Below are 25,681 nucleotides of genomic sequence, written 5' to 3' on the forward strand. Positions count from 1 at the left end.
TATTAATGTAGCATGGTGCGTGTAGTCTGCAATGTTTATGGACGGGTGGGGCTGAAGCGACTGTTTGTAATTACCTTTACTTTGTGTTACTCTGGAGGTGACAGGGGTGGGGCCCTGTTGCAAAGCAGTGGAGGGGAAGAAAAGGGAGCATGTCCCTGGTGGAAAGTTCCTAATGCCTCTGCATATTTATTAAAAAGGTACTTTGGTGTCCCTGCGCACACAAAAGACTGGTGCTGGGATTTGTCTTTCTAATGCAAGTTGAGGAAAAATAATCACACTAATATAAATCCACCCTCATGGATTTGTTTCTTCAGCGATTTGGGGCTTTTATGCTTTGCTACATAAATGCCTAAACCCTTCTTACATAAATATGTTTTTAATGCATGTGTGAGGTATTGTGAAATCATTTGACAAATGTACTGTGGACATGATGAAGATTCATGTGTCGTTTAAAAAGGAATATATTCTTTAGGCATGAATTATACAACAACAGCACGATGGAGCAATGTGAACGCATCTCTCAACCTGGAGCAAAATTCACCACACACTGTAGGCGGAGAGAGACAGTAACAGTGAGTGAGAAAAAGAGGTACAGTATTTAAAGATGCCTCAAAAGATACCTGAGCCCACAAAAACACTACATGAATGATGCATAAATAGACATTCACTGGTGCTGAATACATTTAAAATGAACAGAAAACTTTATTTTTTTAGGGAAAATATGCACAAGACAAAACATGTATGCACCCACACAATCAATAAGTCATGCAAGAGGTCTAGAATGTATATAGACTGAAATAAAAAAGCACAACAGAATGCCCTCCCACCAAAAGAAACCCCCTCAACAAAAATACATTTTGTTTGCATTACATTTGTTGGGTCATGCCATGTCATATCAGCAAACTTTGGCTTCACAGATATTTATAAAATTTGGCATGATGATTGGTCACATGAAACACACGTGCAACTGTAATTATATGTGTCTCGAAGAGTAATAAACTGTATTTGCATAGCACTTTTCTTTGCAATGAAAATAAGAAGATAGATTTCAAGAAACATAAGGTTTAAGATGAATACCCTATGTTTTTGAATTGACAAAATTTTATATATAAAGTTATAAAGACCTCCAGAAAGTTTGGTCTTTGTGTCATTGCAAAAAAAAAAAGTTTATCTGTAAAGCAATAAACTCATCATTACTCATTACTCATCTGTAAAGATGATTTATATCCTTTGCTGTATTTGTCAGTTGCCATATTTCTAAGTTTTAATTGTGGCCTTTGAAAATCATTGTGCTGGTTTTCTTATGTGTCTCCTTAGATGCACATTATCTCCTGACAATAATGCATATTGAACAGGTCATATAGTTTCATTCTCTGTGTGTGTGTAACTTTTTTGTTACAAGATCAGCCGGCTCGCTCTCAGGTGCAGTCATCCGCGATCATGCGGTGAGGCAGGTGTGAATTAGCAGCAGCAGGTTCTGTTAACAGCTTGGATTATTTCACAGCGTGTGAATGTGCTCACACTCTCCAGTAGAGCAGCTGTCGTCTTTATCTCGGGATGTGACAGGTGTCCTCGTGAACGTTATAAGCTGTCACAGTTTTGATGCAACATAAGAATATCCACAGTACCAAACCATATGCTGTCCACCCTCACCAGAATGGGACTGTAATTTAAAATAGAGGTGTCCTCGGAGATTTGCTCCATTGGTCTCGGTGCAATTAGTCCTATCTTTTAGTCACATAGCACTTCAGCTCTGTGAAACGGCTCCCTCATGTTGCCAATCCCATGGTCACCGCCCCTGGTGTATTCTGACAGAGGAGCTTTCTTTTTTTTTCTCTTTTGAAAACCTCATTTGTTGCAGAATGGAGAGAGGACAGAGGACGAGGGAAGATTTCTCTCTCTTCCGAGAGGCGCCTTCATCTCTTCTGATCTTAGAGAACAGCTCCTTGACTGAATGAGATACAGTAGAGAGGGTCTGTGATGTGACACTCTCTCACCTCAACCTGGATTTCACTTTGTCTGTCACTCTACCTGTCTCCCTCTCAACTCATCTGCTCTCTTGTCTGAACTTACCCCATATAGAGTCGCTTGTATTTCACTGCTGCTCTTGCACTTGGAATATACATCAGAATCACATCAACTGTCAAGTATGTTTTCACCATACAAGAATCTGCATGACAAGCATATTAAGTGGGGAAAAAAATAGGGGAAAGATAAAGCAAAATTAGCAAGTACTGTATTTCAAGGAGAAAAATAATGACAGTAACCCTAAATAAGTGAAAAGCTGTTCAATATATAAAAAAATGTATATCTACAATGTGATAATATACACAATATATGAGATGGATCCAGTTTTGATGCACCTACACGCTACCTAAAAACAAAATATTCTCATAAATATTTCCATCATGATCTATAAAGTTGGAATATTAGCCTGAAATTTAAAACAGTTTTGTTTCATCAATTCTGCCTGGGACAAAAGCTGGTCTACAATCAGCATTTATTGAAATCCATTATATGTGTGTTGCTTTGAAGTCGTTGTCCCCGTCTCTGAAGCTTCTCAATTTGAGCGGGTTAAGTAGAGCTTAACCTCTGTGATGAAAAAGAAGAAGAAAATATATAAAATATGTAGTGATTCATCTGTTTCTAATAGTTCTTTATTTAGGTCTGTGCTGGAGCCTTAATAAGCTATTTCTTTTGTTCGTTTGTGCCTCGTTTGGAGCCAATTTCCTCTACTGTTCAAATTTATGTCCATTTGACAAGTGCGACACGTGTCTTTGCTAGTTTGTTATCTTAGTTGTTTAAATAGCAGAAGGCATACGTTTGCACATGGGTGCTCATATGGATTTTATTAGGTTTCTGCATTGTTGCTGCATTATAAAAGACAATGGAAGATGGCACCCAAATGTTACACCGAAAACAAACCCTTAGTTAAAGAAGAGACCTTTTTCTGCCATTTAATTACTGAATGTGGACATACATCTCTTTTACACCAAATGCAGAGGTGTATGCAGGAGTTTTTTTAAGGCGATTGACTTTCTCACTACTGGTAGAGGAGTTTGCCTTTCTGTGTTGTTTTTAATGCAGTGAATCATGTTAGATGTCACTCTATCATTTTGGTGTCTTGCCAGTGATGCATCTTGGATAATACAAACTTGCAAGTTGTTCCCAAGATGTAAAAACCAATTAGCACACACATCTTCATGATTATTCACATTCCAACACCTAGAGTTAAGTGTGTGTATTAAGGTTGTGCCTGAAAAGGTGCAGAGTCAGAGATTAGATTGCCAAAATAAATAAGAAGAAATTAGCCTGTTCACCTGGGTGTCGTGTTTCCATCCCTGCTTATTGGAGCTTGAGTCAATAAAAACCTGTCTACTTTGACCCAGGAGAAAATGTCGATTGTATTGTTCTGTTGCCAGATGTTAGTGGGGTTTAGTAGTTCATGTTTTGACCAGTGGTAAAGGGGTTATAGACACTCGTGCCATCATATATTAAACTTGAGCCTTATATCTTGACAGCTTGGCAAGATGTTAATATGGCCTGTGGAGTTTTTGACCACTGGGGGCACTGTAGAGCATTTCGCTGGTAATCAAGACTCTGCATTTATATTTCTTTCACTAAGGAACCTTGACATCCACTTGCGGCCCTTGGAGAGTTCATTATAATCACTCCCCAATCTCTTCAAGTGCTGAGTGAGTTGGACGCTCAGGGAGTGATAAAGTCAGAGCATAGATGCCAAATATCAACTCTGTATATAATAATAATAAGCCGTATTAATAACCCATTACATGCAAATTGCCTGACTGTTGAAGGTGGGTGTTATGATATAAAATAAAGTAATTTCACAAAATATCCTGACTTGAAAAAAACAATTCTACAAGGAGTCTCTATGCTCATGCTGCAGGCAAAGTGTCTGCAGGCTATGTAAGCAACTTGAGAATAATGAATGGGAAAACATACAGTGCATCAGCGTCCAGACTAACTATTACTTTGCATAGTAAGTCCAGTAGTAAAGACACACAAAGTCAGCTTGTGCAAAGAATAAACGTAGTCACACTGATAAGGACAGGACCGGCAGAGTTTTAGTCTGAATCTGCACAAATGGAAAATACTTGGAAATGATGACATAGCCTTCGCTAAATCGCCAGGCTCCTATTACATGACCCTCTTCCGGAGGAAAATAGCCCACATTAGCCCTGTTGTCTTTGCTGACAGCTGTTAAAGCACTTAACGTTTTACAAATCAGCTGCTTACATGCGTAGGAGACAAGCTATTATTCAAGCAATCTGCCACATTTCCTGTGTCCAGAGGGACGCACATGCCTGTTTACGCCTGCATGTGCATGCTCAGTGTATGGGGGTGGTCATGTGATATGCGTTTTCAGGTGTCTTAGTATGGATGAGGATTAAAACTGATACAGAGCCAAAATGCTTGTGTGTACAGAGATTGTTTTGGTTTTTGAATGCCGTTGTAAAGCCTTTTATAGCTAGAGGGAGGGAAACTGTGGATCTCAGGTCAACAGACCCTCTGAGCCTTCAGGTTTTTGTTCCCGACTGCAGACAGAAATCTAGATGTTGCCCTGTGTTCTTTTCTTCTCCTGACCTTCACCCCAATCACCTCCTTAAGACTCCAGTGCAGTTTTATAAAAGTGCTTCAATCACTCAAGAAAACTTGCCCAGAGCTTAAATACTCTTTTGGAAGAAAAAAGTTGAGCTGAAGCACGGGGAAGTTCTGCTTAACATCCATCAAATTTCAACTCAACACAACTGTATCACACACAGTTTTACCGGGTGCCGTGAGGAAATTGCACTGATCCTATTCAAATAGTTCAAAATTGGTTGAAATTGGGTTGAACTGTCTAAACAACCTCGAACGCAGAGCTGATTCTTGAGTCTCCGCCTTAAGTAGGAGTTTGATTGTCCCCATCATCAGCATCATTTCTTGCTTGTAAAATCAGCTGAAGGGGAACGATAATAGCTCATGTCTCACACCATCTGTTTCACTTGGTACATATTTTTTTAAATACAGACATTCAAGGGGAATGGGTGTTGTCATGCGTTACTTTTACAATAAATGACATAAAGTGCAATCCACCTATCACAACCCTGTTTTTGCTGAGTCAAGCAGCTGCCACTCATCACGATATAGTAGGGGTGTAGCGATATTGAAAGCAAGATACAAACATCCACAATGTCGTATCGTGATAAAGGACAACCGAACCGTGATACCCCCACATCTGAAGGTGCAATTTTTATTTCACAATTAACACTTCTCTAAATCACTAACAATACAATATAAAGTTAGAGAAAGCTGTTCTAGCTGCATGCTTCATGTGAATATTTTGGTAAAAGTTGCACTAGTTTAACTTGCTGTCCCTGCAGGCACATTCAAGTCAGCAATGTTTGAGCGTTTTTTTCCCCTAGCTATAAAATATTTTTTCTTATGCAAAAATAAATGGGATAAGAACCAAACAGTGGCTCTGAAAATAAGGTCCGAACAGTGGTGTCAGATGATCGTTTCTCTTCATTTGGAGGTTTTTGTCGATGTTCTGCATGTTTTTAGTTCTTTCTTGCTGCATGGATGGACACAGTGCTTCTAGAACAGTGAAAATCTTTTATACATGACTGGGTGGTTTATGCAAATGGTATAATTAACCCAGAAGAAAGTGGTCCTTGGCTGAAATGCAGTAAGAACCAGGAGAGGGGACAAATCATTAAGCAGCAGGGATGAAGGAAATGTGACGACTTAAATCTTGCTTCTCTTTTTTTTTTTTTTCTTGGCAAATTAATGCTTTTTCTTTGGCAAAAAGATGTGAGTCACTACAACAGGAAACACTAAAGGAAGTTTGAGTTGAGAGGATCACAACTGAGAAATAATTTTGTTTGTTGTAAAATTTTAAAAATGAGTTTTCTGTTAATGGACCCCTCTATCGTTACCTTTCGGACACTCGCTAATTTAACTAAAACATTTGTCTGGGAGAGTGCTGTGATAATTCACTTTTCATTTTGGTCTGAAACCCCTGAACAGTTAAGTCTTCATGAAATCTTGTAGACCTCCTGAGTGTTAAGATTTGAGATTCACTACAAAATAAACAACAAATAATTTCCTGGTCAATATTTAACACTCTCCCTTTACATGGTCACCAAAACAAATGTATTCCTAATGAGATATATAATTTTGTTTTGCCTTTTCCTTCTCTACCACAAAACATTCACCACATTTGTCACGCAACACATCTGCAGTCAACATGTATGTTCTCTATTCAGTACTTATTTGTACTTTTCCTCAACACGTTGTTGTGGGAGCTGTTGGGTTTCTCTGTAATGTAAAATGCCTTGAGACAATGTTATGACTGTTACAATATGAAAGGTATGATTTGGTGCAATACTAACACAATTTAATTAAATTGTTTTATGAAACTCTGTTTTATAAAAGTCTGATCCTGCTTTTTTGGCCTCACTCATGCTGCACTTGCAGTTATGTGTTTGGTTTCAACCAAAACGCTTCTCATTCACTCTAAAAAGGACGATGTCATGCTGCAACGTTTCATGCGGCAACACTGGCGCCAGATTATAGCCAATCAAATCACGTTAATGTGAGAGAGGAGGCAGCTGGTGAACCTTGTGTGTGTTCATCTGGTTGTGGATTATATTTGTTGTGAATTTATCTTTAGCAACGTATTGAAACGTCACACGTTAGCTTGAAAGCCGGTTATGTTGTGTGTCCCAAGCACCGGCACCAAGCCTCGGGCTCACCCACCATCATGAATTAACACAACACAAACGTATGAGTCCACAGTTAACCACACACGTGCAACAATAAAAAAAATGTTTATTATACAGATAACAACTCAACAAGTCATTCAAATCTTTCTTTTAAAGTTAGTTATGTCACTAAGGTTTTTCTACTTCCAAGTTAATTACTAAATATCCATCTTGCAGCAATGTTGTTTTTTCCTCAGTATTGTTTTTCTAAAAGTCATTCCAATACACACTTACTGAACTTATTGGACTCTTACTGCTTATATCTTCCTTGTGGCTATATTGCGATGGTTATATTTACTATCTCGACCCCGTCAGCACTTCAGAGCTAAACCATCATATCTTTCCTGCAGCTGCATGGCGTGGTAATTACTGACAGAGAACAGGCATCCAGGAGAAGCTGCAGCTCAATCTTTCATGGTAAATTTTTACTGCCTCAGTGAGGTGTGCGATGTTAGGACATCAGGGTTATAAAATGGAATCACCCATGGTTTCAGGCCAGAATGGCTATACTTTACTGTCCTTCACATTAGGGATGTGAGTGCTGAATCCATGAAAGCTCAAAACACAATTAAAGAGACAATTAATGAGAAGGGTTCTCTGAGGAGTTAAGTGGAGTAAAATTACCTCCTGTCCCGCTTCGCATCTCCACGCTGCAGCGTCCTCACATCATGCGCAAGTTCAAACATGAATATGATGTTGGGGAGAAATAAGGAAACTAAGTGAAGGGTATGTTTAATCATGAGGAAACAAGTGTCCAGAGAGCTCCCGTGTCATCACTAGTGAGGGTGGTGTGTTTGTTTGTTTATTGTGAATGTGGAGGAGAGGACATGTTGTTCCAAGTGCGGCTGAGGGTACAACGAATAAGGACGCTGGTGAGGAACGGTTCTGTGAAAGAAACTGTGAATTAGCAGACATATGAAACCAGTGGGACTATTTGTGAGGCTTTCTGTCAGAGGATGAAGGCAGTCACAGCCAATATCGACTATATGAGCTGCGGGGACAGAAAGCAAATGCAGTCTGCTTGTATTCTGCTATTTAATCAAAGAGGAGCATCTCAGGAGCAGCTGCACACACACAGATGATTGTGCTTCCATTGAAATAGACCCTTCCTCCTGCATGATTTAAGTGGAAACTGGGCTTCTTCTTAGTTCAGGAATTGAGGTCTCTGTTGCTGCCTGTGAAGCCCATGCCTTTTCACTCTATCAAACCGCTGCTGTCTCGGCCGTACCTGCATTCAATCAGTTCGAGTGCATGTGAGAATGCATGCTTATAGCCACTTTAAGTAAATCAAACCGCCCGTGTGGTGTGTGGTCCATTGTTCATGTTGGATATGTGCTCTGCATTAATACAAGCTGCTCATAGAGACAATTTTTTTCTGTTTTTGAAGATTAATACATCCTCTGAATAAAAAGTCTGCGTTGGTTATTTATTATTCAGGCCAACTTATATTTAAAAGTTGTTTCTTTTGTGTCCTGCACAACTCTGTTCTGGCAAAGTCACTGCTGACCTCCACACCAGTGCTGAATTAAACGGAGGGTCTTTAAAGGTAAAGTAGATGCAGTTTCCTTATTATGCGTAAGGAATAGTTCAGCTCCAGAATTGTACTCTTCTGTTTTATATGGTGTAATGCAAAGCTATCTTACATGCATATAAGAGTTTGCGTACAGTAAATATTTACTATCTATTAACTAGTCCCTGCATTTGTGAGGAACTAAGCAGTAAAGATTACTTATGTCTCTGCAACAAGACCTTGGCTATGCAAAGTCTAAATTATTAATTGCACTATTAAATTTACCTGCTTTACTGTACTGAGTGGGCTGTACTGTCTCCAGATGCCAAATTCATTATGATATTCTCCTTTGGCATCAAGGACAGTCATTGTACCCTGACATATTTTAACAATAATGAACTTGGTTATAATCTGAGTTGTCTTTCTGCACCATTTAGAGCTCTCATGTGATTATGTTTATAAATGATCCTCATGGATTTTTTTAAAAAGCGTTTTCCTCAGTCACTGTTTGGCTGCCAACTTTGCAAATTGTGCATTTCTCTTGAGTAAACTGGATTCACTCTCACTTAAGCTCACAATGGAGATTTAAGGGTCATTTGCTCGTTTATTGTTCAAGGTCAGTGAAAACATCATGGAAAACTTGAAGCTTCACATTTAGGTCCAGACTTTCCCAATTTACTTTCTCCAGTTTAGTACTAAACATAAATCAGGGGCTTGGTGACACAAAACCAATAACTAATCATTGGTATCTTGTATTAGCAACTTTTCTCTTGCACCACAGTTTTCATTCATCCTCCCAGTTGACACTGCTGACTCATACTAAATGTAGTAATATGAGTTATTTAACTGTTACTACACAAATTTACCATTTATCTTGTGAATATGTCTCCATGCTCATCTGCAGCTAAATGTGATATGCACAATTTTCTAAAGAGATACTGCACACTAAAAAGGAACATTGATCATAACACCACATAGTGTCTTAAACCAACTTGGACCTTGCATGGCTGATGCCATAGAGACAACCGTTTTGCATGTCTCCACGTCATGACATTTATATACATATATGAAAAAGTTAAAACCCTCCAGTCAAATGTTGGGGCCGCCACCACCAACTGCTCAAGTAGAAATCTGAAACGCTGGGCTCATTTTCAAGTCTATGCTGAAACTAAACCCCTAAACCACCACGTGTATTATTCAGAGACGTTCCCCCGTCCTCCTGCCAGTCCATGTCCTCCGACAAGGTTGCTTCAGCCCCAGCTGTCCACCAGTGCCGGTGGTGTGAACGTCTCGGGACTGCCGCGCTCTCCAGACTCTGTAGCTTCAGTGACGGCTGTCTCAGCACAGGCCGTCTGTGCTTTGAATCAACGGAAATAAAGATGTTGTATTTAAGGGAAACTCTAGAGCTGTGATAAACAGACAGGTTTGACGCTTGTTGTGTTGCACAGTGTTACAGATAAACCATCTCTATATGTGATTCTTGGCTTTCAGAGATTTACACACTCAATCACACCTTCATCGTTTTCCATCCATCTTTTCTTTTAACCCTGAAGGAGATCACTTAGTAAAGGCGACATGCAAGTGCTGATGCTCCTCATCATGTGTTGTGCACCTTTACTAGGGATGATCTATATATTCTGACTCAGATGCAATGATACAATGCTGAAATGGGGACAACCATAATCATAATACCCCTGATCTTTATGGTTATTATGACAACACTTACTGGCTCTTGGCTCTAAGCTTTAGTTAGCACAACACCTCCCTCACTCGTGCTTATGGAGCTAATGTTTGCCTCTCAAATGCTTCAGGCCATGCTTATACTGCTTAGCAGCAGACACTCACAGTAATTGATTTTTTGATGAAAAAAGTTGTCAACAAACTTTTTCTTTCGTGCTCTACTTTTTTTCCATTTCCCTCCCAGCAACATTCGAATTTCTAATAAAAAATAATCAAAATGGAAAAGGTGAGGAGACAATATTGCTTAAGAAAGATAAGTGGGAGGGTGGCAATAACTTGATCTGTATTTCTTTTTTATTGTAACTAAATGCATCAGAGTGTTTTTACTTACACCTTAAGTTTAAATAGATGAAAACAATTTTTTTGTTCTTTAGTTTGGGTTCTATATCCTTAATTTCTGTTGTGGATTTCGTTGCAGGTCTTTTGTGAGCAGAATATGGACGTAAATGGGTCGTTGTTCCTTCTGTATTTCTTAAACGAGTGCATCATTTCGGTCTGCTGACTTTTATTTCTCAGTTTGTTTGATGGCAGAGACTTCTTTAACTGTGTGCAGTCAAAATTTCCTTGACTTCTTTCTCTTTAAAGGAAAAGTTTGTTTGCTGTAAAGTGTTTGGCCTGTTTGAACCGTTCATGCCTGACATTAAATAACTGTGTATTGGTGAAACTTTTATGTCCACACTTTGCTAAAAGATTACGTGTGAAACACTTCTTTTGTTTTTTTTACAATGAGTAACCACCATGACTGGCCAGTGGAGTCGCCTCTTTATTTTTGATTTGGAAAGTGGGAGTTCTGATCTCAGGACAGCAAAATCACAGTCTCCCACTCAGTTGTATATATTCATGTGTAACTACAGATCAATGTCAGCCATGTTAACCATTTAAAAATCTCTTTATTAACCAGTAACATCAATACCCACATTTTGCTAGATACATCTCTATAACATTTATTTTTCCTCACACTGTGGAGTTCATCCACTGTATCTAGCTGAGACTGTAGATGCTCTATATTGTATCGCAGTTGTGCTTTAAATGTCAGCCTCCACTGTGTATGAACTCACCAGGGTCCTCTCCAGCACAGCTCTTTTATTGACGGAAAGGTCACCGTGGATGAATAGGATCACCATGGTTCCACAGGAGAAGAAAAGAAACGTGGAACCTTCTATTTTATTTTCTGTCTACTTTATCCACCGCAGCCTCTACAAAGAACGGCATGCATCCTCACAAGCCTTTTTTTTTAATGAAATGAACAGAAGGATGCAAGGATGGGCTGTTGGCTTTTTCCAGATTTTCAGTAACAAATAGTTAAAATAAAAGTTGCAATGAAAGGTCTGCAGCTTGAGACTTTCATGTGTCCCACTGTGTGCCTTGTGTTGGAACATTTCTCTGCAGATAGCACCTGAGAAGAGCTGTGCGACTAACAGGATTAAAGCAGATTGGAGCTTGACAAGCAACAATAAGTGTGAAGGCTCGTTTCTCAGCTCTGATGTTAATGCCCTTAGATTTCCCTTTTACATTCAATCTCCTTCCCAGTTTGTGCCTCTCTACCGTTCACAGTTTTACTTGATGTTTTCTTTCATTTCAGCTCACCTTGCAAAACACACGCATGTATATGTGTGGAAGCGTGCTGTTGTATGATGTATGAAGAGTCTTCAGAGGTATGGATCAATGCAGCCCAAGAAATTGCCTCATGCTGTCACCTCAGTAGTTTATGTCTCGGCTGTAATAGGTACTCAATATCAGCAAAATATTATTCCAGTATTATCATTTTTTTGAAGCAGTACTATTCAACAAATTTTAAGAGTTGTTTATTTACCTCAGCCAAGGACGTTATGTTTTCAACTGTGTTAGTTAGTTTAGTCAGGATTACACAAAACTGAACCAATTTCAATTAAACTTTGTGAATGGCTGGGACATGGCCCCAAGAAAGAGCCCATTCCATTATGAAGTCGATCCAAATACATGATCCAGGAATTTTGTTTGACTTTCTTTGGTTTGAGTTAAGAAGGAATACATATTTGTGCCCTCTTCATTTTAGAAAAAAACAAAAGTAAAATTAATCCTAATATAAAAAGAGAGAAATGTTATGTCTTGTAAGAAGCACCTGTCTTGGCAGTACACTCCATATTTTAAAACTCAGGCATTCCCTCCTTTTTTGTTTACACCCTCAAAATGCAGTGAAGGTCTTTTTAAAATGAAAGTGACAATTCAATACAAAGCCATGAATGGTAAAGATTGACATTTATTTCTCATCACAAATAAAAAGAACCATGCTTACTCACCACAGAACGGAAAAAAAGAGAAGCGCTCAGTCTTTGTATGTTTACGGACCTTGCTGTCGGAGTGTTTTATGAGAATGTGAATAATAGCACTCTATGAAGATTGAAATTCTTTTTAAAAAATCCAATTCTATGCCCATACACTGAACCCCCCCTTCAACCCACACCACCCAAGAGTCCCACCTCCACCCGTGCCCCCCCCCGAACATTGATCACAGCATTATTTGAGTGGGTCAGTCTGAGGGTTCTCAGTCACCAGAAGTCTTAATAACCTGGAACAGTGTGACGTTATAGAGCACCTGGTGTCCGTTGTTCCAGGTGTACAGGACCCTCTCCCTGGGGTTGTAGTCCATCATGGAGATGTGGGAGTATTGATTGTGGAAGGGGATGTCTGTGTACTCGTAGCTCGACGTGTTGGTGTAGTAGGCAAAGTAGATCTTGGCACCAGCCAGGTGGGAGTTGGTGACGTAAAGTGTACCGCAGATCATGAAGGACTCTCCAGCACTGCGCTTGGGAAAACCTGTGTCCCATGTCTGCAGCACTTCCAGACTCTGCGGCTCCAGGCGGCTGATGACAATGTTCCCAGCGTTGGGGATGGTGGTATAAACGGCCCACAGGCCATTTTCATCCGCCATGAGGTCGATGTCAGAGGAGCCACCCCAGGAGTAGGGAAAGGTGTTGTTATATCCGGCCCCACTCAGGCTGCGCTGCACCAGCACACTCCGAGAGCGGAAGTGGTACTTGATGATGATGTTGCTCTGGTACTTGTTGTAGTACAGCGAGCCGTTGTAAACCACGTGGCCAGTGCCTGCCCAGGGGTGAGGCAGCAGGTGCTGCACAAAGTTCTGGCCCTTCATGAAATCATTCATTGTGCGGTATTCCAGGACACGACGTCCCTTGAAGTAACCATCCATCGACCACACCTGTGAAAAGAGGACAGATGAATCCGACTGAGGAGAAAAGGAAGAAACTAAAGTATTTCATGTGAAGGTGAAGGTTATTGGATATTATTGTTGTGCTATATATGGCACAACTCTCTGCAAGAACTCTGCTGCCATCATTGTAGCTGGTGGCATCGCCCTGAGCAAAGTAAGTGTGTATGTGGTAAATCTCTGGTGGAGTGTGAGTGTATGCCTTCATGCATTTGTGCATATTTGAATATTTGTGCTGAACTATTGATCTCGTGTGTGTGTGTGTGAAGACGATGCCTGCACTTTGCAGTCAACCACTGCCCGTGCTCCCTGCCCTTTCCAGTCCACATTTACAGAAAATCAATCCATTTAGCAGCTCTATCTTTTTCCTCAAGCACTCTCAGCGGATCTCTCCACTGACATGGCCCCTCTTCGGCTGCGTCCTCCGTCTTATTCCCTCAATGGTTCTGTCGAAGCACAGTTCAGCTTTTAATTGATTCAATTACACTGCTGTTGGCTTAGATATTTATTTTGTCCCTCATATATCAATGAGAATTTTGCTGTGATTTAGCCATCATTCTTCTGAAGCACTTCTTTTCCAATATCTCTCCCTTCCCCTGCTCACTTGCCTCCCTCTCGGGTGTAAAATAGCAGCTTTTCTTTAATAAAAGTGCGGCTGGTGGGGTATGGGAGGAGTAGGGGGTGGTGAGGTAAACAGCAGCTGAATTATGGAGAAGGGGAGATTATGGTGCATCAAGCATTGTTTCTCCTCTGCCTGCTAAATGAGTCCCTGGAGCTGAGCGGGAGGCAGGAGCTGAGCAGGAGGCAGGAGCTGAGCCAGGCTGAAGCTCTAGCACATTTAGGCCGTGTGTTCTTTTTTCTCCCCGTCTCCTTCTCTCGTCTTATTTGGCTCCTCAGCGACGCAGATTTGTCCTCAAATATGATTATCATGATTGTTGCGGTTGCTGATGTGGCATGCGTTGATGTATCTGGCTGTTAATTTAATTAGCAATTGATCTAAAGACTCGAATGTGATCTGAGAAAGTCAAGTGATTAAAGATAAAGATCGGGACATTCAATCTCAGAAAATTGACCTTTTCTGCCAGCAATATCTATTAAGCCTGCGATGATTCAGGGTGGAGATGAAAAAGGCCACCCTCATCCCTCCTCCTGAACTTCATCGGTTTCCATTCTCCCTTACAGATGGCTAATAATCCACTCTCGACCGCTCAACCACCACCCCCACCCCCCACTCACCAGGCCCAACAACTCCACCACCGCAGCACCCAGCCCCCCCCACCCCTCATATCTCTGTCCCCTGCATTCCATTCAATGTGCCTTCCATACAAAACCACATGTCATCTCCAATCAGCTGAAGCATTACTATATCATCTGGGTCCAGAGCATCTCAGCACACTCCTAGTAATTACCTGGGTGATTTAGAAAACTTTAGCCCACACAACTCATTCATCTCTGCAGTGATGATGAAGTGATTAATCAGCTGAAGTTGTGGTGACAGAGGAAGACAGGGAGGAGGGAAAGGGATGCTATCCATCAGTGACTCAGCTTTGCATCCCCATTTCTCTCTCTGTCTCTCCTCCTCCAGAGCTCACGAGAAGTCCTGCTCAGGCAAAACAGTCAATCAGCCACTTAAGTATCATGGCAGCATTGCTGCGAGGGATTTTTTTTTTCATTGAGCCACTGACAGAGTTCGGCCTGCTCTCGGCAAGTGACTTTTGTTCCACTTTATCCGTCGGTGTGTGTTGAACTATGAAGCGGGTTGTAGGAAATGAAAGGTACAAGAGTTGAGGGGAAGTGGCTCGAAAAAGAGACTTACTCTGTTGTCTGAGCTGGGGATCATAGTATCTGTCATCCAGAAGCCAAACCTGGACCCCGATGCTCGTACTGTGATGGGATTACTGACGCCAGTGAGCTTCCCACAGCCTGGAGGTCAAAGAAGGGAAGAGGTAAAATGTCATACAGTCTTACGTATATACAACAGCTCATGATACTAATCTATGTATTTCCATCTTTTGTTTTTTGTGTTGTTTAATCAGCTTTTGGATTTTCAGTAAGCATTTTCTGTTGTGATGTAAAAATGTATTGATTTGGAAATGGTGTGTTTGCTTGGCCTGTGGTTATGCTGGTTGCAGCTTTCTTCATGAAAACTGTGACCTGCAGTCATTGAGCTACAAGTAAAGAGTAGCTGCAGGACTCAATCCACAGAACCTCTGAAAGCTCAACTCAGTGCCTCAAACTGGAGAATCAGTATTAGTATGTAGTTGTTGTGAACGTGCTGTTGTCAGCAACCTTACTTGTTTTAATGAGTCCCAGCCACCGCTGCCACAGGGCGATGGCCTGGGCGATTTACAGAAAAAAATTTGAATCACACAAAATCTGGAGTTACTGGATAGATACTTATTAATGGAATTGTTCACTTATATATTATGTGTATGTCTTTAAAAAATCTGTATCCATTATTGTATTAGTTTCCTTTTGTCCTACTTGTTTTGTAAAGCACATATGAAAATTATCTAGGAATCGACTGAGTAGTATTTTCTTCTAATTATCATCATTATACCAAAGTAAGACAATAATGTAACACTAATGACCCAAAGGCTACACTGTAGCTTTGGTCTTTTTCTGCAGACTCCTCAGTTTCTATATGTGGGATTTTGTAAAATCATCAGTTTAAGCTAACACATTACATGTGAACACAATCAATTATTCATTGAGTGTTTCGAGGACAATGTTTCTAATGTATGCAGATAGAGCCCGGTGGAAATGTTGACAATATGCATTAGGTTTGACCACTAATGATACTTAATTAATCATTAACTCCTTTCTGCACTGCTGTGACTTAATTGTTTAAGTGCCACAATATTTGTATAAGAATCTCAAATTAAGCATTCAAAGCCTGTACACGCACCAACCCGCAGCCATTTGCATACATTTCATACCTAGTTTCTGCATGCAGGAGTGGAGCCTGGTCTCCAGCAACAGGACTCTCTGGCGTAGCTCCTCATAATCGTAGGCCCCCATCTCTTCCTGGATAGCCATCAGCACCAAGGACAGATTTCTCACCTCCTCCCGAAGACGTAGGATCATCTTGGCGTCCGCCTTGTACTGTTCCAGCACTGGCAGCAGGGGGAGCAGCTGGGTGACCTTGTCTTTTAACTCCTGAGATATAGAGACGCGAAGAGGGAAGAAGATTAAACCCGTAGAGAATAAAGAGGACAAAGGGATGAGGTCAACCATGCGACTCGGTACAGGCGGATTGTGTGGAGAGGAGCTGGCTTTTCAATCTTCAGGTGTTGCGTCTGGTTGTGGCTCATCTCTCACTCAGGAACTCGTATCTTTGCCTGATTGTTCATCTGTTCCACCCTGGATTTATCATGAGACTATAGCTGAACTGCACCAAGGTGTAATTAACTGTGATTACATGTATTCCCCAATCTTTTGGGAAAACACACTGACATCACAATGTTAAGAAAAGCTTATTGTCAAGAAAAACTGAATTGCAAAGCACATTTAACAAATGATAGAAGCAATAAAATATCAGATTGAAAACAGGGCGATATAGCTGAAAGAAATATCAAGATAAAAAATATATCAATCGATTTTGATACCTACATGATAAATGCCCCATTATTAATATCTTTTAAGTTTTTGCTCCCCAAGTGAAGGTTGTGGTTTTAAAACCTTTATGAGCAGAGAATGACAAACACTTGATAAACAGCAAAAAAAGTCAATGCATGAAAAGTATATCTTGCATACTGGGGGTGAGACGATAAGAGTGAGAGCAGAATCTTTTAATGTAACCACTTTCCTGAGTAAGAAACTGAATGTTGTGTAATATTTTTGTCTTCTCGCTATTGTTACTGTACCGATCAAACTTCCACCTATTTGTGTACTCGTGAAAAGCTGAATTTATGCGGGTTCCGGTGATTTCACTTTTAATCAACAGTTAGGAAAAATAGTACAGCTGCTTCATATGTTTAGAAGTGAAATGAACAATGTGTTCTCAGGTAGGAGTGCAGGGAGCAGCAGGAGAACCAGGCTGCCTGCATGGAAGTTAGAGGGCTCCAGCGAGAAAAAAGGTGTATCAATAAAGTGTGGCCACCACAGGAGGGGCTGTTTCCTCCTTGTTAAGGTTTATCGTAAATCTGGTGATGGAGCTGCTCTCAGCCCTGTGGCGCCACATCATAAATCTCATTTTCCCCTTTTCAAGCCGTGAAAATTCAGTCTCGTTAATCTCCCACGCTCTGCCATTGGCAACTTTGAGCTGCACGCATTCATCAGCCAACCTGCTCTGGTCAAATCCTCCTCTTTTTTTTTTTTTTTATTGGATTGCGGATTTGCATTCAGACAAGTCCGGGGATATAATGCTTACCGTTCTGCGCATTTTAGTCATCTCAGGCTATACTGATGAATTGGCTAATTTCATAAACATCTTCATTACCTCCGTTGGAATAGTGTTCATAAAACACACCTTGAAAGCAAAACATGGCCATTCATGCTTGTCCCTGTGCTCGAGCTGTGTCTTAGCGGTAAAACCCACTTTGCATTTATCAAAGCATCTTTTAATCAAACTATTTTATGGTCCATCTAATATCTGTAAGAGTGTGAGAAATATGGAGAAAGTCTGGGCAAGACAGCCGGCTGACAGGAAGACAAAAAGGCCCACTGATAATGGCAGCTGAGTCTTAGCTTGTAGAGAGATAAGGTAGAGGTAGAGATAAATGGGAATATACGTATGTGCTGGAAATCTAAGAGCAGACGCCAGAATGTTAAGTATATAGATTTGGAAAGGGGAAAAGATGTAAAGAAAGGAGTACTATCAGGTCCAGGGGTTTAATAATTCAGGCGCATGTGAATTTGCTCAAATTTCCTCCGCACGACTCAACGGCTCCGAGATAGTTTTGGAATTGAATTTGTGTACCGATGCCTATACGATGGTCTATCAAGATACAAAGTTTTATTGTCTGTTAAGAGTGAAAAGAGATTGCGGGAGAGTGCATCGGGCAGAGTCTGTGTGTGCCTATGAAAAGCAGTGCCACATCTAATAGTACACGCATTTATACTTGATAGTAATACACACTCGCAGGAGATGGAGGAGGCGACAGTCAATTACCTGAAAACCCTTTGGATTAAGACTGCGGGGATTATCAGAAGCCACCTTCAGCTTCCCGTCCACCACCTTCATCAGACTCTCGGTGTTCCTCACGTACTGCAGGTCTCTGTATGTCCGCAGGTCCAGCACCTCCATTGACTGGCTGATGTTCTGAACCTGTTACATGGAAACACCCACAAATACTCCTGTCAGTAACAATTTTTACTATTTAGTATAAATCATAATCATAGAAAGGATCAGTGTATGTTTTAACATATCCTTTCCTCACCCGGCATGTAGCTCTAGTTTGCTATTAGAGCTGATTTGCTGATGATTAGAATATGTGAATATATTCAGTTTTTTTCTTTATAGACAGTCCCAATGATGAATAAAGAAAAATAACCAGTTCACAAATTGACAATGAAAATAGTTTGTTGAAGCTCTGAAATGTATATGCTACATGTGGGACAACTCTTGAACTTTCATTACCGTCACCAACGCGTTGATGTTTTTGGCTGTATTTGTTTGTTTGTCAGGAGGATTATGCAAATGTTGTTGATGGGTGGGGCATGACCCAAGAATCAAGCAGTTTTCAACATATTCTTTGATTTCTAAGAGAGTAATTAAAAATAATTAATTTATGGAAACATAACTTGATGCTTTTCAGTCTATCATTATTTCAAACCTCTTGAGGGAGTTAACTTTGACATCAGTATTTACCCCAGGTCAGATGAACTGAAAACTTTGAAATGACCACAGGCGTGAATGTCTTGGTCAGTCAAGAGGTTTGCCCTTCAGCAAACTGCAGCCGCATTGACTTTCACCCACTGCATGCTGGGAAGGCTTGCGGCTCCCTGGGGATAAGTGATATGGAAACTTAAATTTCCCTGAAGGGATCTAAGCCTTTGCAGTTTCTTATTCCTGTATTCAAATTTTAAAAATATTTTAGAATTTGCTTAAATTCATGAGTCGTAACATAATCCTGGCTACAGCCTCATGTTGCACCAAACTTGTACTGAACTGTAAAGTAAAAGCTTCAGCTCCACAAGCAGTAGAAGAGAAAAAGATGGATGATGGTGGCAATAAAACATAATCACAGTGTGACAGTAACATAGTCTGCATAGAAAAAAATCCAAAAAGAGATGGCCTTAAAGAACATCAAAAGTGTCACTTAAAAGAAAAGCCAAGTATAAAAGTGCTTAAAGTGAGTCATTTAAAACACACTAGAAAAAATACATAATGTATGCAAAAGAAAATAAAAAGGCGACGAGCAATGAGCAAATCAAAAAAGAAGAAACAATAAAGCAAGAGTAACCCAGTTAAAAAGTGAGGATGTTGAGAAAGAAGCACAGCTGCCAGAATCCATCAGGACAATACATAAAAAAGAACAACACATGCATATATTATGCAATAAAAGTAAGCAGGTTCCACTTTGGTGGTTAGTTGGAATATAAATATCCTTTCTCCCACTGCTCTCAGAATAAAGCTACAGTGTCACGATGACTGTGCCCACAAGTTAATAGATAGATATAAGATGTATAGCAAACAGAAGAAGTCATGTGGGGGAACAAACATGGTGAAAAGTCGGTGTTTACTGAATCTCAGTTCTCAGTTTTGCTCTGTGTTACTAAGTACTCAGCTTGCTCACTCTTTGACAGCCCACTCTGTTGCTGCATAACCAGCCTACTGTTTCATACACCCCCACATCTCCTGCGCGATGCACTGAGCTGAACTGGCCAGAAATCCTCCGAACGTTGACAAATGTTACAGGGCTGCGGTGCATATACATGTAGGAGGCTCACGTGTGCGTATGTACGTCCAATAGCCCACATGCACAAAAAAGACACCCTCCCACACGCACACGCGCAGCTGAAACTGAGCAAACAGAGGAATTTATTCAAATTGCTCTCTAACAAGAACACAAACAGTCTCAACTTACAAAGGTCACCAATTGGCATAAAGTCTGTTTTGCGCCAAATGCCTTGTGTTATACTCTCTGATAGCCCACTTGTTTACTTTGCCTCCAGTGTGTTTTCTATATCAAACTCATCTCCCACATGTCTTGTGAACTAACCAGGGAATATTTGGTCAGTAAATATTTTCTTCACCAATTAAAACTATCTGACAGCTGTTCAGATCGAGTACATGTTGAGTAAAATGTTCCAACAGTTTAGAATCTCCACAAATACAGTCTCGCTATCCGTCGGGGTTGTGGTGACAGTTGGAACCGCTCCTCCCACACGTTTCACTCTTTCTTCTTCTCTCATGAGGTGTCCCACCTCCACCCTCACGCCACCCAGAATCCAGGTGTCTGCCTCATATCCGGAGAAATGTTGCACCCTCTGCCAAATCCTTAAGTGTGTTTGTGTGTATGCATGGAGGACTTTGCCCCCCTTGTCTCACTTTATCTCAGTCAGTCAGACAGAGCGGTCAAAGGGGAGCAAGGTGTTCAAAAGTCTGCGCTGTGAGCATTCTCATACCATCGTCCTTCAGGGTCAACTTTAGCTTTGGATGGCATTTTGTCTGGCTTCGCAGAAAGCTGAACAGAGGCTTTTGCTCGCTACTTTACATTCTTTTAACAGAGGGCGATTTTGACATTGTTAGCGTATCCTTGGCTTTCTGTGTCAGCGAGAGCCTTTGTGGATCTGGTCTGCAAAAATAATTCCCTCACACGCTCTGGGTTCATATGAGGATATCTTAGAGAGCATGCTTCTATTCTGTGCACATACACACATCGCCTTTTAACTTGTGGCTTTTATTTGTGTGCAACTCAAATCGGGCTGACCCCAGGTGTCCTCATTAGGCTGAGCCGTGCACTGTTTTAGCCAGGGGAGCCTTTGGCCATGATAAGTGTTTTTTTTTTTTTTACAAGCGATGTCTGTGTACATTGGTAAACGCAGTAACATAAACACCCAAACTGTTTAATTTAACCATAAATCATATATTTCCATAGCTTATAAAATGCAGGGTTTGTTCAGACTGTGTCAGAGAAGTGATTTCATTCCATGGTGATTTCTGAAGTTTATTTTGTGTATTGTATTCAATTGTAAGTGGTGACAGGTTGTACGGTGCAGCAGCACAAACCCTGCCCTCATAAATTAGTTGATAAAGGTTCAATGTGTAAGATTTAGGTGAAAGGGATCATTTGGCAGAAATTGAATATATAATAATTCTAGTGATGTTTTCACTGGTGTGTTTCATCTAAATAGTACGAATTGTATATTTAAATACCTTATATTTACACTGGGAGGGGGTCCTCTCTATGGAGGCCTCCATGTTTTTTACAGTAGCCTAAACTGGACAAACTAAACACCTTTTGACTTTTAATGACAACTGAAGGCTACCACAGGTTCTCTTTCATGCATAGAAGACGAGGGTGAGTTGAGGGGTGTTCAGCTGCAACATTCAACTTCACCACCAGAAAATTCTACACACTGAACCTTTCAAGGTACTGTATTTACCTGAGAATTTTGAAACCCACGTAGGTAGACACATGGACAAGTTTCAAGCATGTGCTGTACTTCAACCTGCAATTAACCTCACTTGTCATGTGCTACATGAGCATTACCAATAATATATACAGTATATAACGGTAAATAAAGATATATAGTCCATACTGCATATACATTAATGCATATATCTATGTGAACACAGTCCTTTTCTCTGAATAGCTTGGTTAACTTTGTCTTTTTCCCCGAATATTCCTGCCTGTTAGAATCTGCTGCTTATAAAGTGTGAATGAGTGTGGGTTTTGTCGGCATGAACATGAGCTTGAAACAGCAGTAGGCAGAGACTGTCAGGGGAGCAGGCAAACTTCACTGAGAATTAACGCAATATGTGAATTCAGGTGTTTCATTGATCCATCAGGAACTCGGAGCCCATTCAGCATCTCAATTTACCACCACCTCTCCTCACAAGACCACATCAATGTCAGCTCCCACTATCTCACCCACTTTCTTCTCCCTCTGTGCTGCCGGGCTTTCGCTCTGTGAATTGTTCACCCATTTTCTGGCTTTGAGTGTCCACAAAAAAAAAAAAAACAGTTCTGGTGTAAATGAGCTACAGACCTGGGGACAGCAGTGTGGCAGCCCAGGGAAATGTGGTTCACCAAGTTGGAGAAAGTATCATTTCTCAGTTTATTTTATTATCTATTTTAGCAAAGACACTGATGTCATTCCTGCAAACCACCAATATATGAAGTAACAGATCAGGAGAGTCAACAAGCAGCAGCCTGCCGACTCACCCATGATCCCTGTGTGTTTGTGTACTAGACACTAGCAGGGAATTACATTTCCATACACACAGCGCTGCAGTATAGGCCAACAACTCTCATAGTATATAGATTTACTGTCTATTTGCTGAAGCATGTAACATCCTTGAGGGTGGTACGCATGTACATGTTTTTGTATGACATTCGATTTATTTGTTATACAAGATACAACAATGCACAAAAAATTGATATGATTGCTGCACAAGCCTAGGTATGTAACATCTTGTGAAACTATACGGTGTATTTACTGTGTAACTATGCAAACAAAGCATTTGCTATCTTCACTAAATTGTGAAACGGTTCATTTCTTTTTTTTATCTTATGCATTTAAATCTATAAAAGACACATAAGGCCAAGGCTCAATGAACCCAATTTCATGGGTACGTTTAGGACACTTCCCTTGGAAAAATTCAAATTCACTCATTATCTACTCACCACTATGCCGAACGAGGGATGGGTGAAGTGTTTGAGTCCACAAAGCACTTTAGAAGTTTCAGGGGTAAACAGTGTGACCTCTTCTTCAGACATAAAAAAACAACAGAAAAAACACAACATGCCTCCATACTGCATGCGTGGGGTCATCCAAGTGTCTTTAAATTAACTTGTTTCGAGTCGAATATGAACGTCGAGGCGTAGGGAGATTTGGGCGACACCAGTATGGAGTCATGTTATGTTTTTTAGGTGGTTTTATTACGTCTAAAGTCTAGGTTGCTGGTTACTTCAATTGTATTGGATTCGGCTGCAACACTGTTTACCCCTGAAACTCCAGAAGGGTTTTGGTGAACCCTTTAAAGCAAACTTAATAATAAGAAAAAAATAGTTCAACCAAAAACGGCAAGTCTTCTGATTGCCTTCATATTTATCTGCATGACTGTTGGCAGGAAGTGATTTCACTTCAGCAGTCTATGCGTGACAGATCGTGCTGTACTCGAGCTCAGTGCTGTGCGGCAGTTTGTGTGGGTCACAGTCGTGTCTCTGAGTGAGTGTTTTATTGGCAGCTGTCACCTTCTCCATGAGCTGACGAAGCTGTCTGCTGCGTGGGTCGCGGTTACACATGTTCTGGGCCGGTGCGACCACGGTACAGACACACTTCCCATCTGCGTCCTGTGCCGAGCTGTAGATCTGCCAGCCCTCCTCTGGGCTCGGGTACAGAGCCTGCACAAACACAGAGACATATTCATCTTAGACCACAAGAAGGAACCGTTTGCATCTGTCTGCTGTTGTTTATGTATGCCGCTTCTTAGCAGGCTTTTCAAAATGCATGAGGGAAGACAAGATATTTTACTCTGCCAGCATGTATCAACAGTAATCTGAAAAGTGTTCCACCCATATAAAACATTTCTAAACTAATAAATGTATCTAATACTTGAAAGTGTTGTAGAGAGTGTTTGGAGATAAAAAAGACTCTTTAATGCATTCCATATCGTGATTGGTTGTGCCCATTCTGTCACCATCAGTTAGCAGCAAAGTCATAATTTCTCCATGGCATTTCTTCTCTCTCTTGCATCCCTGCCAAAAATTACTCCTCCCCAAAGGCAATTAATGGCAATTGATCCCTCCAACTAGTAAAATCACTTTTCTCGCAGTCTAATTTTAAATCGAGAGCATAAAGGAAAGAGATTGACAGAAGAATAGTGCTCGTAGCAGTAAAGACTCAGGATGACGTATAGATGAAGGATAAAAGAGTCAGATAGAAAATAGAAGATAGAGAAAAGAAGCAGAGACTGGTGCAGGTCTAGATAGGACAAGAATATTAGTGGGAAAGACACAGAGATAAAAAAAAACACACACACAAAACCACAACACAACTCCAACAAAATGGGAGGAAAATGGGGATATCAAAGAAAAGGGGAAGAAGGGGGGATCAGGCCAGGTTGTGTGAAAGCAGAGCATCTAATAAGTTTGGACGTAGAGAGGAAATGGAGCTGTTCGAAATCGATAATGCAGCCCGTTACCAGCGGAGGAGGGGCGAGGCTGAAAGGATGGATGTCTCTCTCTGACTAATCCAATCAAATGTAGTGCTGTGCGCTCACATGCACGTACACACACGCACAAACGCACAGTTTTGTCTCATAGGCCGAGCCTGGGTGATCCATTCATTCACACTGCATCTACACAGGCTTAGCATATAAAGCAAAATGGAATGAGAGACATAGCAGCCATTTTAGTGATGAAATTAAAGGCCCATCCACGTAAGTGGAAGGAAAAGGCTTGAAAAAAGATCTTGTGGCTCGGCTCAGTGCCGCCCTCCCGCCTTTCCTCCGAGCGGCGTTGTGCTGTGCTCTCGTCTCCTTAGGTTGGGGGGATCAGATTAAAATGTCTTGGGGGACAGGGGGACTGTGTGATTGGAGTGTAAAGTAGCAACCACCCTGCGAGCCAATGTGCTCACTGTCACATCTTGTCACTCCTGCCAATCCCTTGGCACGCCACCCCCTCTTCCGCACTCTCTCTCTCTCTCTTTTCCTCTCCTGCACTGCCTGCTTTTCGCCATTTCTCCCCCTCACTCTGAGAAAGAGTGAATTTTAGATCAGTTAAGATGAATTGTGGCACATTATAGGTACATGAGCAACTTAAATATGCTGTAATATCAACCCTGGATTTATACACCTCACCCATTTCATTGTATTATATTCATAGTATATCGAGTAGACTCATACATTTTTAAAATTAATACATCTAAATTTAATTAAAGTGAGTAAGGAGTAATATTCTATTCATATTTTCTCTTCACACATACATGAATAATATTTCAGTATGACTGAATGAGTACTGTGCACAGTATTACTGGCACTCTTGGTGAATTATCATTCCATTATTCTTAATATTTGTGAGCCAGTGTGCTGCCAGTCCTTGTTGTGACCTGGACAGCCCCCCCCCCCCGTCAGTCAGCACTTTTCTTATCATTAGTCTTCCTTCTGTGATGAAATCCAGTATCAGACCGCTGTTAGTTGGAGTGATGACAGAGGTCTGCAGAGGCCAGACTTGGAGTGAAGATGAGACAAAAGATAGAGCGTCCACGGCAGAGCCTCCTCAAATTTCTTTCAACCACATCTGACTGTCTATTTCATTCTGCCATTGCCGGTGGGGCGGTGAG

The 25,681-nt window shown here is 40.9% G+C and overlaps 1 protein-coding gene across 3 annotated transcripts in view; it reads right to left on the bottom strand.

The window, feature by feature from the left end:
* Positions 1–12,452: 12,452 nt before the first annotated feature.
* The window catches only part of olfm2a (olfactomedin 2a), a 52,568-nt gene continuing 39,339 nt past the window's right edge, over positions 12,453–25,681 (bottom strand). For 2 of the 3 annotated variants that reach the window (XM_069524667.1, XM_020094664.2), the window contains exons 2-6: positions 23,593–23,742; positions 18,339–18,494; positions 16,165–16,384; positions 15,042–15,148; positions 12,456–13,216 (exon numbers count right to left, since the gene is read on the bottom strand). In XM_069524667.1, coding sequence (XP_069380768.1) covers positions 12,542–13,216; positions 15,042–15,148; positions 16,165–16,384; positions 18,339–18,494; positions 23,593–23,742 — 1,308 coding nt within the window. In that variant the 3' untranslated portion in view covers positions 12,456–12,541. Of the gene's footprint in view, positions 13,217–15,041; positions 15,149–16,164; positions 16,385–18,338; positions 18,495–23,592; positions 23,743–25,681 lie in introns of all 3 variants that reach the window. The other variant, XM_020094663.2, reaches the window with a different exon arrangement.

This window comes from Paralichthys olivaceus, chromosome 5 (genome assembly GCF_024713975.1).
Source record: "Paralichthys olivaceus isolate ysfri-2021 chromosome 5, ASM2471397v2, whole genome shotgun sequence".
Taxonomy (NCBI): domain Eukaryota; kingdom Metazoa; phylum Chordata; class Actinopteri; order Pleuronectiformes; family Paralichthyidae; genus Paralichthys; species Paralichthys olivaceus.